This window comes from Lingula anatina, chromosome 4, assembly GCF_051362555.1.
Source record: "Lingula anatina isolate TDL-2025a chromosome 4, LinAna3.0, whole genome shotgun sequence".
NCBI classification, from domain to species: domain Eukaryota; kingdom Metazoa; phylum Brachiopoda; class Lingulata; order Lingulida; family Lingulidae; genus Lingula; species Lingula anatina.
This window is the reverse complement of record NC_141770.1, coordinates 14,101,698-14,120,055: the sequence shown is the minus strand read 5'-3', so window position 1 is coordinate 14,120,055 and position 18,358 is coordinate 14,101,698. Positions and strand designations below refer to the sequence as shown.

Genomic DNA, 18,358 nt, shown 5'->3' with positions numbered 1-18,358 from the left:
AAGTGTGTAAAATAAGCGTCTTTCGAAACTCCCTACGAATAAACCTTGCGGGTGAGGAAAAATATTGATGAAGATGAAGTATATTTTCAAACACTGAGATCCCACAAAGAAGAGAATGCATTTGTATAAATATAAGATTAGCGGTCTTCTGTTCTCAGTAGTCTGACCCATGCTTTTGGTACCATCGAATCGGCTGCTGCAAACCTTGTGGTTTCCAGCCCAGTAAATGGAGGTTTGACGACTCGAAGACGTTGTGGGAGTCGTTATACGGACGGTCCTTCCTGATTTCAATATTGAGCGGTTTTCACCAGAGTCCATGCATGGTTATGGCCATTACGGAGTGTTTGTTGCTCACAACGATGTTGTAGATATTGCCGATCGTCCCCTTGTGTACATGTAGGAAAAGATCAAACTCGGGTGGATGTTTCGTTCGTTTCGCCCGTCGCCGTAAATTGGACAAACTTTGTCGTCTGTGAAAAATGGAAACAAATTGGTTTCTCAAATTTCTCCTTTACCTGCGAACACCATTCAAACCGACGTTATGGCACTGGATTGTAGCCCATACACTTGTGGTCGTATTTGCCGCTTTTCGTGATAAAATTTTGCTCAGGAATGAAGACAACCAAATAAAAATATCTGGACGCGTTAAGCAGAATGTGCCTTGGCCTTTCCGAAGTCCAGTGTCTTAAAATTTACCGGTCTGAATTTAGAATCACTGGTCCAAATAAAAATTTCAATCAGACTGGACATTTATCTCTATTGCAAATTAATACTAGTAGTCGGATCTTTCCGGAAGAATTTCCCTCATGTAATGCACTCAAAATATTAATTAAAAACTTGCAGAAAAACGTATTTTTAAAGAAATATCTACAGGCCATGTCAGACCACTATATTCATACTACTGGCCACACATTTATAAATATATATGAATGTACATAAAAACACATTTGGACTTACTAATATGCAAATTTATTGAAAAGAAAGTAATCCTTGTAGTCAAATGTATCCAGTATTTTCCACTTAGGAAAATAAGTTGCTGGTTCCGACATAGAGCTTGTCCAAAAAGATGCTAAACCAAACATCCAACGGTTGGGCGTTGGGGCGGGGGACAGAAGTCCCAGAAGACGGCTTTCATCTGCCCTGCTGATATAACCAGTGTGAAATACCACAAACAAAGTCCTAATAAACGGTCCATTGTTCATTTTCATTCTGTTCATATCAATATCTGATTAAACTCCTGCTTAAAACAAAGTTACACTTCACTTGAATAAAAATTTTGCTGACTCAAAAACATTTGCTGATTATAATCTATATGAGGAGAGGGGCCTGTATCTACGCTCCACTCTGTCTTCTATAAGCCTCGCTCTGTAGGACATTCAGCACTGGATTTTGTAGCCCACTCTGTGGAACGTCCTGTGAACATGCTTTTGAACAGTTCTGAAAGGAAACAAATATTCCATCTTTATATTTACAAATTCAGTATTTTTCACATATTTCCAAAAAATATCTAGGAGTTTTCATCTTTGATAATACTGCCACAACAATTCAGCCTGTCAGAGTTACGAAGTTACAGATGCTGTAGTAGTGATCAGTTTGTGCTTAGTGCTTATCAAACTCCTGTATGCCCTCAGAAATTAATTTTAGACATAAGAAAAAAAGATAGGAATAAAAATTCAACTATTTCACACCACACATTCTACAAAGATATGCGTATCCTTTACAAAATTCAAAGGCTAGATTTGCTGGCTATAGCACTCATCTAGTGGGGATTGCTTACCGATATCTGGTGCAAGTTCTCCAGTTGAACCTGCCGCAGGGTATGGTGTAGGCCTCCTTCACTGGGACCCTGACTGCTCTGCTCTCCATCTTCAGGTAAGTCACTGTGGCACAGGATCTACAATTGATTCAGAGGTAATATAATTATGCTATTACAGAAAAAAAAAACAAATGAAATCTTTGGGCCATACCATCAGAAAAGATGGAATAGTAAAATGGGTATGCAGTGGGAAATTTGAAGGAAGAGGCAGAGGAAGACAAAGAACATATTACACTGAGAGCCTTAATGCAACAAATTAAACAATTGCACAATAACGAGCTCATTCAACTGACTGAAAACAGAGTAAACTGGAGGACCATGATTGTTGATAACTGCACCAGGCCTTGATGATTATGATGATGATGATGATGATGTTATCACAAAATCTGGCAGAGTTGATCCTATTTTAATATATGGTATACCTAAGTTGTTGCTATAAATCCCTAAGATCAACAAAAACTCACACCTTAAAAAATACCACTTCCCAGTCCTTTGAGAGGTTAGTTGAGCAAGAAACCTGTAAATATCTTGAGAGTGTGTAACTCATCTCTGCAGCCTTTCATGAAAATTAGCATATAGACTTTACCTAAAATATAACCTGCCTTCTTTTTCTGTACAAAGCTTATGATAAAGATCCTTGATTTGCATGTATATCTATGGACCAAACATAAAAGATCATTTCAAAATTAAAATGTGGCCAGCACCTTCATCTTAGTCAATTGCCCTATCTCTAAAGTTTCTTATTGAACTGCATTCCTTTCCCAGCTTATAATATATATTCTTGATCTTTATTAAATTAGCTTTTTTGGTTGTACAACCCAAGGCATCTTCACAACAAATTCTGAAAAAAAACTGTTTCATAAATTCCTACCTGTGTTCACATCTGAACCCACGTGTGCCTTGTGGACAGTCGCACCTGTTGCCATAGTGACAAGTGCCGCCATGGAGACAAGGTGGTCTACACACACTTGCAGTGCCTGGAAGTAAATACAAGATATTAACATATTTGGTGGATTGGACTGCTAAAATACTTTTCTAATAGCAATAACAGACGGAGTGTAAAACCTGGAAAGAAAAATCATGTACAAGTAAAAATGAAAATAAAATTGCCTTAACTTGACTACAATCCGAATATGGAATTTTACTTTTAATTATATCTGCTTCAATAATATTTTGTCTCTTGAAGAAAAAAAGAGGAGCCTAAAATGTGAGGCTGTGCCAATATTTGAAAAAAAACTTACTCTTCTCACACCACTGTCCACTGTGTCCAATGGTACACTGACACCTATTGTAGCCAACACACTGACCACCATTTTGGCAGGAAGGAATGCATACAGGGGGTGCTATAAGACAAGACAGGATGAAGAAAGTATAAGTGGAACCTTCTTAATGATTCTTAACCTTGGATAAACAATGGTAACATGCTCAATTTCAAATATATACATAAAGTGCATTTTAGAAATTTCATAATTTGCTAAATTAATATTCTTCATTTTCCAGGATATCAGAAAACAAGGCAGCAAAGCTGTCAAATGTACAGACAAAAAGCAGGAAATAACAAAAAAGGCTACTGTCAATTCTGATGCAAAAGTACATTTTGTTAAACTGCAAATTCAACATCAAATTTTAATTATGCTCAACAGGTAAAATACATCTGTGTCTGTACATAAAAACGGCATTTCTTTAAAATAACGGCCCGATTATGCTGATTTTTTAACTCAACCTGCGATTTAGCAGGAATGACCACTCCTGTGAGTTTAATGACAATTGGCCTATCTGTTTTTCTTATATTGTGTTTACAGTGTTGCATATATGCTGAAAAGTGAAAAAAAAAAGCATAACTACTAAAATAGTGGCCCGATCATGCCGATTTTTGAACTTGACCTGCGTTTTAGTAAGATCAATTACTCTGCATTTTAGTCCTGTATTTCTTTTGTGAAAGTTTGACAATCATAAGTAACATGGTTTTCCCATAATGGTCATCTTGGCAGCAGCACCCAAAATTGTGTTTTCTTCTATTCTGATGCAATATTACATAATGGTTAACAGCAAAATGACCGTTAATTTTTAATAATAAAATACACGTATCATGGATTTTCAGAAAATGTGACTAGCATGGGTCTTCAAGCCCGTGGAACATGTTGATTTTCGAACTTGACTTGTGTTATAGTAAGATCAATTACTCCTGTGATTTTCATGACAACAGGCCTATCGGTTTTCCTTAAAATGTGTTTACAGTGTTGCATATATGCTGAAAAGTGAAAAAACAGCATAACTTCTACAATAATGGCCCGATCATGCTGATTTTTTAACTTGACCTGCGTTTTATGAATATTCATCAGCTCTGTAAATATACATCCAAAAAGTAAAACTGCCTTCCACTTATCATGTTTACAATGAAAGTGCACGGTGTCGGCACCGGCGACGACGGCGACAACAGACGCAGGTGATGGCAATATGTACAGACACATCTGTACATATTTACTGTACTGTTTGAGAACAGTAAGTGACATGGTTTTTCTTAAATGGTCATCATGGGAGCAGTGCCCAAAATAGTTTTTTTTCAAATTTTGATGCAATATTACATAATGTTTAACAGCATAATGACCATCAATTTTTAATAATAAAATATTAGTATCATGGATATTCAGAAAATGTGACTAGCAAAGGTCTTCAGGCCCATGGAACTTCAAAGTCACAACTTGAAAATGCCAGAATGTAAACAAGACAGCACTATTCTGAAATGTTTTTTTTTTTCCATTTTTAACACTTTTTTTAACATAAAACAAAATTAACAGGTTACTGCCATTTTTATACGATCAACTAAGAAAATTGATGAGATGGGAAAAATATCAATACAACAGTGTTAAATGTCCAATTTCCTCCATTCTGAGATTCTGAACATAGTGAATGATTGAATCTGACAAACTGCAATGATATGAGTTTATTTCCATTTTGGAAACTTTATTACACAATACACGATAACAAGTTTACCATCATTTTTACAAAATCAACTAACAATGTTGTAAAGATGCAGGAAATGTCAAACAAACACTTTTGCGTATCTTATTAGTTCATTAATGAGACTGTTAACATGCCTAACAGTTGAATCTGAGGAAATGTGAAAAAACAGCATAACTTCTAAAATAATGGCCCGATTATGCTGATTTTCGAACTCAACCTGCGATTTAGCAGGAATGACCACTCCTGTGAGTTAAATGACAATTGGCCTATCTGTTTTTCTTATATTGTGTTTACAGTGTTGTATATATGCTGAAAAATGAAAAAACAGCATAACTACTAAAATAGTGGCCCGATCATGCCGATTTTCGAACTTGACCTGCGTTTTAGTAAGATTGATTACTCCTGTGAGTTTCATGACAACAGGCCTAACGGTTTTCCTTAAAATGTGTTTACAGGGTTGCATATATGCTGAAAAGTGAAAAAACAGCATAACTTCTACAATAATGGCCCGATCATGCTGGTTTTCGAACTTGACCTGCGTTTTATGAATATTCATCAGCTCTGTAAATATTAAGCCAAAAAGTAAAACTGCCCTCCACTTATCGTGTTTACAAGGAAAGTGCACGGCGCCGGCATCGGCATCGGCGACGGCGACGGCGACGGCGACGACAGACGCAGGTGATGGCAATATGTACAGACACATCTGTGTCTGTACATAAAAATGGCCAATTTAAATCTTATGTCATCTGATGGGAGTTTCTTTCATGTCACATAGACATGAACTAGTCCACATTTATCTATCTTGTTAGAACACATTCTATAACTGACCATCCTGGCATCTTGGTCCACTGTAGCCTTCCTTACAGATGCAGACATTCACCTGGGAACATATCCCATCATTCTCACAGGGTGGTGTACACTGAACTGAAATAATGTATTATACCTGCATTATGGTAACAAAGGATGAGTATAATGTAGAAAATGTGTTTTATTGTGTTATATTTATAAATTTTAAAAAATATCAAATTGGTCTCCTTTTTGGGCAATTCAAAACAGGGTTTAATGTAATCTTAAATCTAGAATTTCATTTGTTTTCAGGACTTAATATGTTCTTCATAATCATTATTTTCAATCAAATCATGGTGGTGTGCTTTGATCGCTTTTTGATGAAATGACTCCATCAGAGGACATCAGCAATGATCTGCCAGGAAAGAAAAATCATGTACAAGTAAAAATGAAAATAAAATTGCCTTAACTTGCCTGAATCCCCCCCCTGTAGCCAGCAATTGCAAAAGAGGGATTCTTTTTCTGAAAAAATGGACCTTTTAACATGTAACCTTCATGTACATGTACCTAGATAAAATTTTACCCAGAGAGAGCCTTTTCCCAGCAGAAAGGGGGGGGGGATCTTTCAACCTCCACCCTCCCCCCACCCCCCGGCTAAGGGCCTGATATTACTGGCACCTCACAGACAAGAGGGACAACTCTTCTTCTAGTACCTGTCTGACACCTTTCCCCATTGTAATCAGAGTGGCACTGACAGGTGTCTGGGGCAATACACTGCCCTCCATTTTGGCACACTGGATTACAAATGGCTGAAAAAAACAAACAAACATTTAAAAACTTGCATTTTAATGTAAATTTAAAATAAAACAAGACAGCACTGTTCTGACATGGGTTTATTTCCATTTTTAACACTTTTTTTAACATGAAACAAAATAAACAGTTTACTGCAATTTTTATATGATCAACTAAGAAAATTGATGAGATGGGAAAAATATCAATAGAATAGTGTTAAATGTCCAATTTCCTTCATTCTGAGAATCTGAATATAGTGAATGATTGAATCTGACAAACTGCAATGATATGAGTTTATTTCCATTTTTGACACTTTATTACACAATACATGATAACAAGTTTACCATCATTTTTACATAATCAACTAACAATGTTGTAAAGATGTAGGAAATGTCAAACAAACACTTTTATGTATCTTATTAGTTCAATAATGAGACTGTTAACATGCCTAAGAATTGAATCTGAGGAAATGTGAAAAAACAGCATAACTTCTAAAATAATGCCCCGATTATGCTGATTTTCGAACTCAACCTGCGTTTTAGTAAGACTTACCACTCCTGTGAGTTTAATGACAATTGGCCTATCTGTTTTTCATATATTGTGTTTACAGTGTTGCATATATGCTGAAAAATGAAAAAACAGCATAACTACTAAAATAGTGGCCTGATCATGCCGATTTTCGAACTTGACCCGCGTTTTAGTAAGATTGATTACTCCTGTGAGTTTCATGACAATAGGCCTAACAGTTTTCCTTAAAATGTGTTTACAGGGTTGCATATATGCTGAAAAGTGAAAAAACAGCATAACTTGTAGAATAATGGCCCGATCATACTGATTTTCGAACTTGACCTGCGTTTTATGAATATTCATCAGCTCTGTAAATATAAAGCCAAAAAGTAAAACTGCCCTCCACTTGTCGTGTTTACAAGGAAAGTGCACGGCGCCGGCATCGGCATCGCCATCGCCATCGGCGACGGCGACGACAGACGCAGGTGATGGCAATATGTACAGACACATCTGTGTCTGTACATAAAAATCTGTATGGACAATATTTTAAATAACTGTGTTTTCATGCAAAATCAAAAACAAATAAATTACCTCTTTAACATTTTTCTAAAACGATTGACTGTGTTATTTTGCCACTGGATAGAACACTGGATACAACATGCCTAACAATATTATAAGTTTAAAGACAGCTTGACAAAGACAAACAACAGCATGTGCCACAAAGGCAATATTTTGCTTAATCACTTTCTTGTTGATGGAATTTTCTATTTTTCTTTCATGATAGGCATGTCTGAAAACTGACCAGTAAGACATCCACGCCCAGTCCACCCTGGTGGACAAATACACTGGTTCCACCTGAGACAGGTGCCACCATGGGCACAGGGAGGGTTACACATGGGAGAGCAACCTGGGCCGGGATAGCCTGCGGGACACAGGCACCTGTTGGGAGCCACGCACTGGCCATAATTTAAACATGGCGGGTTGCAGACAGCTGAAAATAAAACAAGGAAGATGAAGAAGTTTGCATTAAACTTCTGTCTTTTGATACTACTTTAACAATAATTTCAAAACTTTTTGTTGAATCAAATTGAAAGACACAAATTAAAAGTTACTGATAGATACTGAGTATATAATAATCACATCGCAGTGTTTGTGAATTTTTTTTCTTTGCAGAAGAATTTGTTTCATTTTTTTTCCATTTTGGGAGCATTCAGATACATTGCACTAGTTGGGTCAGTTCAACTCTGCTGGGGCTCTCATTAAGTGCAATCGGTTTTACTTAATGGTCCGCCTCCTTAAGCAGCTATGGGGTAATTAACTTTCAGGTTATTTCAGCTCAATCCCCCCAACTGCTCAAGGTGACATGTCAGACAATTAAGCTGATTCCACTGATTGCAGTTAGCAAGAATCCCCGCAGAGTTGGACCAACCAACTAGTAAAATGTGTCTATCTGAATAGGGTTTAAGTCTCTAAAATATTAATCTGTTAAATAAATACTAAGTAAAGCATAAGTGCAGTGGTAACCCTCACAAAAATCATTTTCACACTTTGAAATATAAAGTAAAAACATGAAATATTAATCATTCCATTTTAACTCAACATAATCATAGGCAAAATAATTAACTGTATTCACAAGCTCATATATATACAGTTCACGTGACACAAACTAACCTTGACACTTCCTAAAGTTGTCGGCTACAGTGTAACCTTGGAGACATGTGCATCTGTAGCTCCCTCTAGTGTTGACACACAGCTGCTCGCAACCGCCATTTACATCCAGACACTCGTTAATATCTGAAACATTTTAAATATGTATTCTTTATTACTGTAAAATCACCCTGGTGTTTCACAGCACTTGTGGAAAGTAACCTTTCAGTTGCATCACCTGCTTTCTGTTGCCATTTTTAGTACTTTTACAAAAATATTAATATCACTTTAACTCCTGTCAGCAATCAGTGTATGCAAGAACATGCTGTTGCCAAGATAACAGTCACCAAAAAAATTAAAATAAAAATAATAATAAATAAATAAATAAATAAATAAATAAATAAATAAATACTGGGAGATGTAGCACCAATTTTAAAAGACAATTTGAATAAAATATCAAACATAAAAATGTACCTTGCATGTACCTTGGAAACAAACAAACAAACAAACAAACAAACAAACAAACAAACAACCAAACAAACAAACAAAAAGCAAGACTGAATAATAAACCCTTAATGAGCTGAAATACTGCTTATAACACTGTTAATCCTTCTCTTCTACTTCACCTGTGCAGGTGTGTCCATCTGTGCTGAGCGTGTACCCAGGGTGACAGGAGCACAACACCTGGTTGTCCAGAGTCATCCTACACACCTGGTCACAGCCACCGTTCTTGACAGCACAGCTTGAGATACCTGAGGAATAGAGATCTGATGTAAAAAATTCTATACTATATGAAAAGAAAAGTTGACGTTATGCTGTAGTGTTTAATTGCTGTTTAAGTTGATCTAACTCTCACGTTCACTGATACTGTTAGGATCAGACTGCAAAAAATGAAATTCATGTCATAGATCAGCTCCAAGCAAATGTAAACAGCACATTACAAAAGATAACACCATACTTTATATTTTAGTAAAATATATTTCAAAAGTCTGAAAACAATTTATTATAAAAATTATATATAATTTTTCATAATATCTAGCAGTCATTTTATGAAGTAAGTTCATATAGAAAGCAATACAGCATTTCAAAAAGCAGGTCTGTTTGAAACAATAGAGTAATCAATACCAATCATTTGAATTGCTTTTTATCCAAAAACCTTCACATCTTTCAAATTCAATCCCAGATCTTAAAGTACATTAAAACATGCTTCCGATTTTATATGATGACTGTGCAGTTCATCTTACCAATACATGTCTTTAGATCATCAGCAAGAGTTTTCCCTCCCCGGCAACTACATTTCATACTTCCTGGCAGATTGATGCAGATGTCTTCACAGCCACCATTTTGGATCTTGCATTCATCCAAATCTGCAATAGGTAATAAATCATGATGAAATTCAAACTGTGTGCAAAATGTTTATTTTTTCAAATATTAAGAATTAAAAAGAAAAATAAAATCATTTTAATAATTTGTGTAATAACTACTGACTTATCATGCAGCATGTAAGTGAAGCCAGGGGGACATGAAAATAATAACCCCTAAACCACATGGTTTCATGGAACCCTATACTAGCTACATACAAACATCATCATTTCTAAGCACACCTCTTTGTAGTTCATCATAACACCAAGGACCATTCCCATAACCCAACTGTACTAACTGAATTGATCTAACTCCTCAGGAATTCTTGCTAAATTGCACTCAGTTAAAGCAACTTAAATGTCTGACACACCCTGGGTTATGTGAGGATGTTGTTCATGCTGCTTTGTGAGTGGGCATGCCAGACAATTAAGCTAATGACATTGACTGCGGTCATGGGAACACAGTCTATCAGTAACAAGGATCATTTCTGTTAAGGATTTTTATGAAGAAACATGCGGGGAACAAATCACTACAAGTTAAAGAAGGACATGGGGAACTTGTCTCTCTATCATCAGCATGTCTCTGCTGGTGCAGTTATGGGAACCCTGTCTCACAGTAATAATTACGGATCATTTCTGTTAAGGATTTTTATGAAGAAATGGCAGGGAAAACATCACTACAAGTTTAAGAAGGACATGGGGAATTGTCTCTCTATCATCAGCATGTCTCTGTTGGTGCTGGAAGTAGGAAGATGTCCTCTGAAACTCTACCTTGTAGTTTGACAAACCAATCTAAACTTGCATCCAGCTTTGCCATCACAGAACTATTCTGCTTATAATGGGCAAGTAATTATTGTATGCAAATACAATTAATTTATCTTATCAAGAACAATATTCACTTAAGATTCCCATATAGAAAATAACACATTTAGTTTTATTTACAGAATAATTATGTCATCTACATAGCATCATACTGAACTTTCACATCCAACGAAATATTTTGAACCATAATTTTAACATAAATGAAAGTTGAAGAAAAACAAGCAACATGCCATAACAAAAATGTGTAAGAAAAAGAACTCTGACGTACAAACTGTTTCTGTGGTGTATGAACTGAATGGGGTGGACCACACCTTAAGCTTTTTCAGTTTTCATCAGGACTTTCAAATTTCTTTTTAGTGCAAGTCTTTTCATGTAGTTCAGATCGTCTCTGTTCATTTATCCCTGAATGGTATAATAATATCTTCAGTGTGAAACGTTTCATTTTTTTTTTTTTTTTTGCATTCCAACTAAGGAGTAAGACTTTTACCACAATACAAGCATTTTTAGAATTTAATAACACTGTCATGTGTCTGCTACAATTCTGCATCATCATGTTTTTTTTTGCCACAGTGATGACATTTTTAAAAATGTCTTTTTAAAATGTCATATTTAAAAAGGGTCTTTCTCCAGTATTAAGGCATTCATGAATTACAAGGCACTCCATGGTTGAAAATTGGTAAGTGTTTCTGTTCTGCCGAGATATCATTCTTATTTTCTATCACACTGATATATTTGCACTTGCCTCATTACATGTTTCAAAATTCATCAACTTCTCTCCAGTGTGAGTCTTTTCATGTGCAAGACAGTGCTTTTTCTGTGTATAATATTTTTCACAGTATTGACATTTAAAGGGTCTTTCCTCAGTATGAACCCTTTCATGCATAACACAATCCCTTTTATCTGAAAATTTCTTGCCACAATACAAGCATATGAATCGTTTAATCCCACTGTGGATTCTTCGTTCATGATTCGTACAATTTTCCTTCCTTACAAATGTTTTGCCACAGTGACAACATTTGAATGGTCTTTCTCCAGTGTGAAACCGTTCATGAACATCACGGTACAATCGAGTAGGGAACTGCTGATCGCAGTAGTGGCACGGGAAGGGTTTTACCCCAGTGTGTTGAGTCCTTTCATGTAATAAACAAGTTGACCTTTGGGTAAATGTTTTATCACAATAGTTACATTGAAAAGGTCGCTCTCCAGTGTGGGTTCTTTCATGTTCTACACACCGCGATTTGCTGTCACATTCTTTGCCACAGTACTGGCATTTATGCACTGCTTTACCGTGATGGCATTTTTCGTGCCTCTTATAGTCCTTTTTGCTATGAAAAGCATCACTACAAAGAGAGCATTTATACAATTTTATAGTATGAATCTTTTCATGTCTCACACAGTCAGACTTTCTGGTGAAACTTTTATCGCAATGCTGACATCTGAAGGTTTTTTGGCCCGTGTGAATCCTCTCATGTGAAACGGCTTGGTTCTTTTTTGCGAATGTTTTATTGCAATGTTGACATGGATAGGGTCTTAGTCCAGAATGTGTTTTTTCATGCTCTTCCCAATTTAGTCTCTTTGCAAAAGCTTTATCACAGAATTTACACGAGAATGGTTTATCTGTATGTGTCTGTTCATGTCTGATGCATAATGTTTTTCTGGAATAGCTTTTAGTACAATGTCGGCATTTGAACTGATTACTCCCAATTTGACTTTTATAAAAACGACCTGAATAAACACTCCTTCTTTTGCACCTTTTATCATCTTGTTTGTGTTTGATGGAATTCTGTTTAGTCCTGCCTTCCACAGTTTGAAATATTCCTTGTTCAGCGGAGGAATTACTTTCAACATACCCAATGTCAACATGTTCAAGTTTAATCAACATTTCACCGTTGCCAGGTTGCTTGGATAGACTGTCATTTTCTTCATCTTTGTCCGATTCAGTATCAGCTTCTTTGTGATGGTCTGGTTCTGTCAGATCATATTTTTGCCCAAATTCTGATTCTGTTCTGTTAAGAATTTGGATTATTTTATATTTCAAGTCAATGTACTCCTTCTTAACCTTGACCAGCTTTTTCAGCAAATTCAGGCATGTATCACAACATCTACTGGATTTTGATTGCAGACCCTGTGCTGATTTTTTAAGTTCTATGATCTCATTTCTTAGTGCAGGGTAAGCTGAAAGATCCTCATGCTTGGCCTCTGGCCCTGATCCACAAATCACACATTTTAATCCTAGATCATGTGCCATATTATTTTCAGGCAAAGGAACAATTGCAAGTTGAACGGCTGGAAGCGTGGGCCCAGTACCTAATGCATCGTCAGTTCCCGCAGTATTCAAACTTTCACTTTCACTTGACACAGACATAATAACAGACCCTGTATAAAATCTAGAGCTGAGAACGGTGTAACTGCTGAGGCCGAGTTTTCAACTTCACTTGCAGGTAGTCGCAAGTTCTTGAAACAGCGTCCGAACCGGTGGACACAGAAGCTAGTGGAAAGAGCGCCCACTTTCTGCCCTTAATCCTTTTCTAGCTGGTAAACGTACACCGACATCTGTCTATTGATAAGTGAATTTTAAAAATCTGTGATGAAAAAAAATTACTTCTAATGAGATACACGTATAAAGGAAAATGAGAGTAAACCGATAGTACTTGCCCACAAGAGAAGTCTTGCTTTATTTTCGTTAATACGGCAAATCGATTTGGTAAAAAATATATAGACTACATAAATCTATGCAAACAGGAAATGATTCTGCGTAAGTGGATACTACTGGTGTGGTAAGGACTTGGTATATTCAAAAGCTTGTCTTGGAAGGCATGAAGTAATAAGAGCAGTGCAGTTGTGGTTGGTAATATTTGTCGATTACCTTTATGTGCAATAACCTTTTTATTTACATTCTGTAATAAAATGAACAAAAAATACGTTGTGCACTTGAACATTTTAATTAATTATTGTCATTATCTTATTTGTTCATTTACTACTTTACAGTAGGCAATAAACTTATTTCATTTTAGCAGCATTGGGGATGATGAGAGGTTAATTTGAAAAAAAAAAAAATAATAATAATAAAAAATAACCACAAACCATGGTTTGCCCATTTAATTTTTTATATTTATCTCACATTATCTAGACAGAAATATAGACAAATAATACTTCTCAGTCTGTTTTCATGATATACAGTACAGTACCAGTTAACATGCACATACCATATGCACTTTTTTTTTGTTTCACTTCTACCTTCTAATCAGGTTACGCATTATAAATAAAAGAATTACTTAATAGAAATATAGGTGATTCTATTGCGTTATTATTGACCCAATAAAAAGGAAGAAAATTTCTTTTCAAATTTGTAATAATAATAATAATAATAAATAGTTTTTTTACACCTCATCATGCATAATATCAAATTAAGCAACATGTGGTATGGGACGTTTGAGATTGGCCTGTTTTAATGCATCTTTTCATTGTTCACAAAAAGTATCATATATGTCACTACAGTGTAAAATACATGTGTGTATAAAATATCAACAAATCTTGTCTGATTAAGGTTCATTATATCTTTCGACTTTCTTCTTATGCTACTAGTTTTCTTTTATAAGAATGGATGGAATGAAGTATCTATTATCTACAGTTAAATCCTGTCTTATTATAGAGTGCCTACATTGAAGAGAAAAATCAACAATGTTTACATTCCAAAAGTTTTTGTAAAACCATTCATTTTGTACATGAATTTTTTCGTTAAAGTCCTTCACGAGTAAGCCATAGTGAAAAATATAAAATTTTCTGAGGTCCTATATTATTGGGGGGAGGGGGGGGGCTGAATTTTTCATTCAATCCTGAAAAAAATTTGAATGCTGTCAGCGGGTTCAGCATTTTTTGGAGGGATATCACAGGAATTTTCTCTGATGGCATGTCTATGGGAATGGGGTCTAAGGTTCAATTTATCATGAAAGTTTTTAACTTGAAACTTTCTTAGCATTAAGCTGTTATCTAAAGTCCTGGCATATACATGTATGGACTGATATCAGTATGGATTGCATCAGGCATAACAAATGTGTTACTTGACTGCTGACTAGGTATTACAGAGTTCTCTGAAGAGTAATTTTTCAATATCAAATCAGGGTTGTGCTTTTGCAATGAGAAGTCTGCCTGTGTATTTTTTACTGGTTTCTTTACAGTATGAGTCTTCTCATGCTGCAAGCAGTATTTTCTGCAGGTGTACGTTTTACCACAATACTGGCACTTGAATGGCCTCTCGCCAGTGTGAATCCGCTCATGAACCACACAATCAGTTTTGTCAAAATATCTTTTGCCACAGTATGAGCACACGTATCGCTTTATTCCAGTGTGAGTTCTTTCGTGTTCTCTACAGTTTCCCTTTCTTATGAAGGCTTTGTCACAAAAACTGCACTTGAATGGTTTTTCTCCAGTGTGGAAACGTTCATGTTCTTCACGGTACAATCTAGTTGGAAACCCTTGACTGCAATATTGGCATTTAAATGGTCTTATTCCAGTGTGTTGTGTCCTTTCATGTAATTTACACGTGGAACTTTGAGCAAATGTTTTCTCGCAGTACTGGCAAAGGTATGGTTTTTCTCCTGTGTGTGTTCTTTCATGCTCTTTCAGCCTCGTTTTGTCTGCAAATGTTTTATCACAGCCCCCGCACTGAAATGGTTTTCCACCATAGTGGTTTTTTTCATGCTTCTCACAGGCTCTTTTTGTTGAAAAAAATGCACTGCACTTAGAACACGTAAATGTATTTTCACTGTGCAACTTTTCGTGTTTTTTACAAGCACTTTTTCTGAAATAACTTTTATCACAAACCTTACACTGAAATGGCTTTTCCCCAGTGTGAGTTCTTTCATGCATAATCTTTTCATTCCTTCTAGAAAATGTTTTGTCACAGTGTTGACATTTGTGTTGCTTTAATTCTGGATTAATAATTTCATCCTCCTTCATAGTTACTTCCTTGCCAACTTTTTCATCCCCTTTTAAAACTGGCTGTCTTTTACTCTTGTGTTTCTTTTCATGTTTGACACATGTGCTCTTGCTGATAAATGATTTTTCACAGTTCTGACATTTGAAAGGTCTTTCCCCGGTGTGTATTCTCTCATGAATTACTTTTTCCCTTTTCCTGTCAAATGTTTTTTCGCAATGTTGACACCTGTGTGGTCTTGGCAAAGTATGATTTATTTCGTGTTCAAACCAGTTCTCTTCATCTGAGAAAGTTCTGTTGCAAAATTTACATTTAAATGGCTTGCCAATATGATTCCGTTCATGGCTTTCCAATATGCATTTTCTTGTAAAAGCACTACTACACACCTGGCATTTATATGGTCTCTCTCCAGTGTGAATTCTTTCATGTTCAATACATTTATTCTTTCTGACAAATGTTTTTTCACAGTACTGACATTTGAACGGTTTCTTCACGGCTGTACCCCTAGTGTGGGTCTCAACCTTACGACTAATATCGGTATTGGTTTTTTCAATATGCCCCTGTTTGACTATGATTTTACCATCACTTTTCTTATGGTCCGTTACTTGAATCTCTCCATCAGAACCATTATCTTCATGGTTTTTAGATTCAACAGAGCCACAATGCTGAGTGCCTTTAACACGAGACTGTGCATCTTTGTACAAAGAAATTATTTCAGTTTTTGAGCAGAAAAATTTCTTTTTCAGATATGAAAAGTTTTTTACTAAACCCATACATCTGCTGCAACAAACATCTGATTCATCTGGAGGGGCAAATAATTGTAAAACCTCCTGGATTTCAATTCCAATCTGTGGATAAGAGGACAACTGAGTGTATCCAGTCTTGCTTGTGTCTGAACATGATCCACAAATAAGACATTTATAGCTTTCTTGACAGGTCGTAATCGGCAACGCAGATTTGTCATCTTTGTGCAGAGAATGCTGACCCTCATTTTCACTTTTGTTAGTGTCCGATAGTGAGTCATCACTTTCAGTCTTTTCTTCTTGATCAACATCAGTTCCTGTCTTCTCTTCACCACTGCTTTCAGTTTCACTATCAGTATCACCATTTGATGTTGACAGTAAATTGTTTTCCATGTTGTTTACAGTCTCCCCTTCTTTATTTTTTCACTTGGGAGAGCTAGACATGCCTGACAGGAAATTTTTACTTGCATCAAATTAAGACTCTTCCCCCTTCTTCGTTACTTTATGGCTCTGGATTTTCTGATGTTTGAATACTTAGTTCTTAAAATGGTGAAATTAAAGAACATGCAGCGAGTCCGAGTTCCATCAATCATATGGGTGGTGACGGTGAATATGTTTTTGGGGTTTTCATTACAAAATCTGCATGTTTCTTATGAATGCTTAAGACAGCAAACTGTTTTTTAAATGTGATCCTGTGATCCAGACCGTACCTTGTCTCTTAATATTGATCTCTTCAACTTCCTAGAAGAATCCCAAACAATGAAAACAACTTTAATTTGTTGTTAAAAGGGTAATAACTATATACCGATACGAGATTAGTATTGCCTGAGTGAACATTTTCATACACGAGGCATTTATGGCTTATCTTATCATACTAAAACACGTAGATTTTTTACGACATACTAATGAAATCACTACCCCTTTGAAAAATAAAGAAACCAACAAACAAACAAACAAAAATAAATAAAAATAATAATAATAATTATAATAATAATAATAATAAAATACAGGCTATCAAGGAAAGTGAAAAAATAATTACAGTAAATGAATGTTCATTTGGCTTAAGTCAAGTTAAAGAATATTATTAAAAGAGTCTTGACTTTATGCATAGTGGAATTACCATAATGGAACTCTTGCTAGGTAGATCAATTGATCTAACTCTGCAGGGACTCAGACTGAATGCATGTAGTCAGACTGAATAACACACCTGGGGCCAATTCCATAAAGGCATTCTAACTTAATTAGCATAATACTAGGCCTTAGAATGATTCTTAATCCCTAGTTGTATACTTGTTAATTAGCAATCAACTAATTTCTATTCCATAAAACCATACTAAGAATCATTCTTACTAGTTTATTGCTAAGATATGACTAGAATGGTGTCTTCATAGGAAAACCACAAAACCAAAGGGTCAGTTTCGCCAAACAATAGGCAGTGAGGGGGCGTCTCGATAGTCCGAAGGTTCATTGGTCCAAAGGTTCATTGGTCCGAAAAACGGTAACATTTTCATCGGTTTTTTAATCAAGGGTTCATTGGTCCGAAGGTTCTGTAGTGAACATTCGGACCAATGAACCTTCGGACTATTGAACCTTCGGACTATTGCTACGAGGGCGTCTCGATAGTCCGAAGGTTCATTAGTCCGAAGGTTCATTGGTCCGAAAAGTGGTAACATTTTCATCGATTTTTTTAATCAAGGGTTCATTGGTCCGAAGGTTCTGTAGTGAACATTCGGACCAATGAACCTTCGGACTATTGAACCTTCAGACTATTGCTACGAGGGCGTCTCGATAGTCCGAAGGTTCATTAGTCCGAAGGTTCATTGGTCCGAAAAGTGGTAACATTTTCATCGATTTTTTTAATCAAGGGTTCATTGGTCCGAAGGTTCTATAGTGAATATTCGGACCAATGAACCTTCGGACTATTGAACCTTCGGACTATTGCTACGGCCCCATTGCTACGGCCCCGGCAGTGACAGGGTAAAAG

The 18,358-nt window shown here is 36.0% G+C and overlaps 3 protein-coding genes across 3 annotated transcripts in view; all 3 read right to left on the bottom strand.

Moving 5' to 3' along the window:
* Positions 1-953: 953 nt before the first annotated feature.
* LOC106180385 (uncharacterized) overlaps positions 954-18,358 on the bottom strand; it is a 133,837-nt gene continuing 116,432 nt past the window's right edge. The window contains exons 6-15 of the mRNA XM_013564363.2: positions 9,757-9,879; positions 9,139-9,264; positions 8,537-8,659; positions 7,668-7,856; positions 6,280-6,375; positions 5,609-5,704; positions 3,058-3,159; positions 2,688-2,793; positions 1,778-1,894; positions 954-1,437 (exon numbers count right to left, since the gene is read on the bottom strand). Of these exons, the coding sequence (XP_013419817.2) occupies positions 1,377-1,437; positions 1,778-1,894; positions 2,688-2,793; positions 3,058-3,159; positions 5,609-5,704; positions 6,280-6,375; positions 7,668-7,856; positions 8,537-8,659; positions 9,139-9,264; positions 9,757-9,879 (1,139 nt within the window). The 3' untranslated portion in view covers positions 954-1,376. The remainder of the gene's footprint in view (positions 1,438-1,777; positions 1,895-2,687; positions 2,794-3,057; positions 3,160-5,608; positions 5,705-6,279; positions 6,376-7,667; positions 7,857-8,536; positions 8,660-9,138; positions 9,265-9,756; positions 9,880-18,358) is intronic.
* LOC106180383 (uncharacterized) lies at positions 10,785-13,344 on the bottom strand. The gene has a single exon (XM_013564360.2). It carries the CDS (start codon positions 13,058-13,060, stop codon positions 11,414-11,416), a length of 1,647 nt encoding a protein of 548 aa, XP_013419814.2. The 5' UTR covers positions 13,061-13,344; the 3' UTR covers positions 10,785-11,413.
* Positions 13,780-17,185, bottom strand: LOC106180382 (uncharacterized). Its single transcript, XM_013564359.2, has one exon. The coding sequence runs from the start codon at positions 16,765-16,767 to the stop codon at positions 14,686-14,688; it is 2,082 nt and encodes a 693-aa protein (XP_013419813.2). The 5' UTR covers positions 16,768-17,185; the 3' UTR covers positions 13,780-14,685.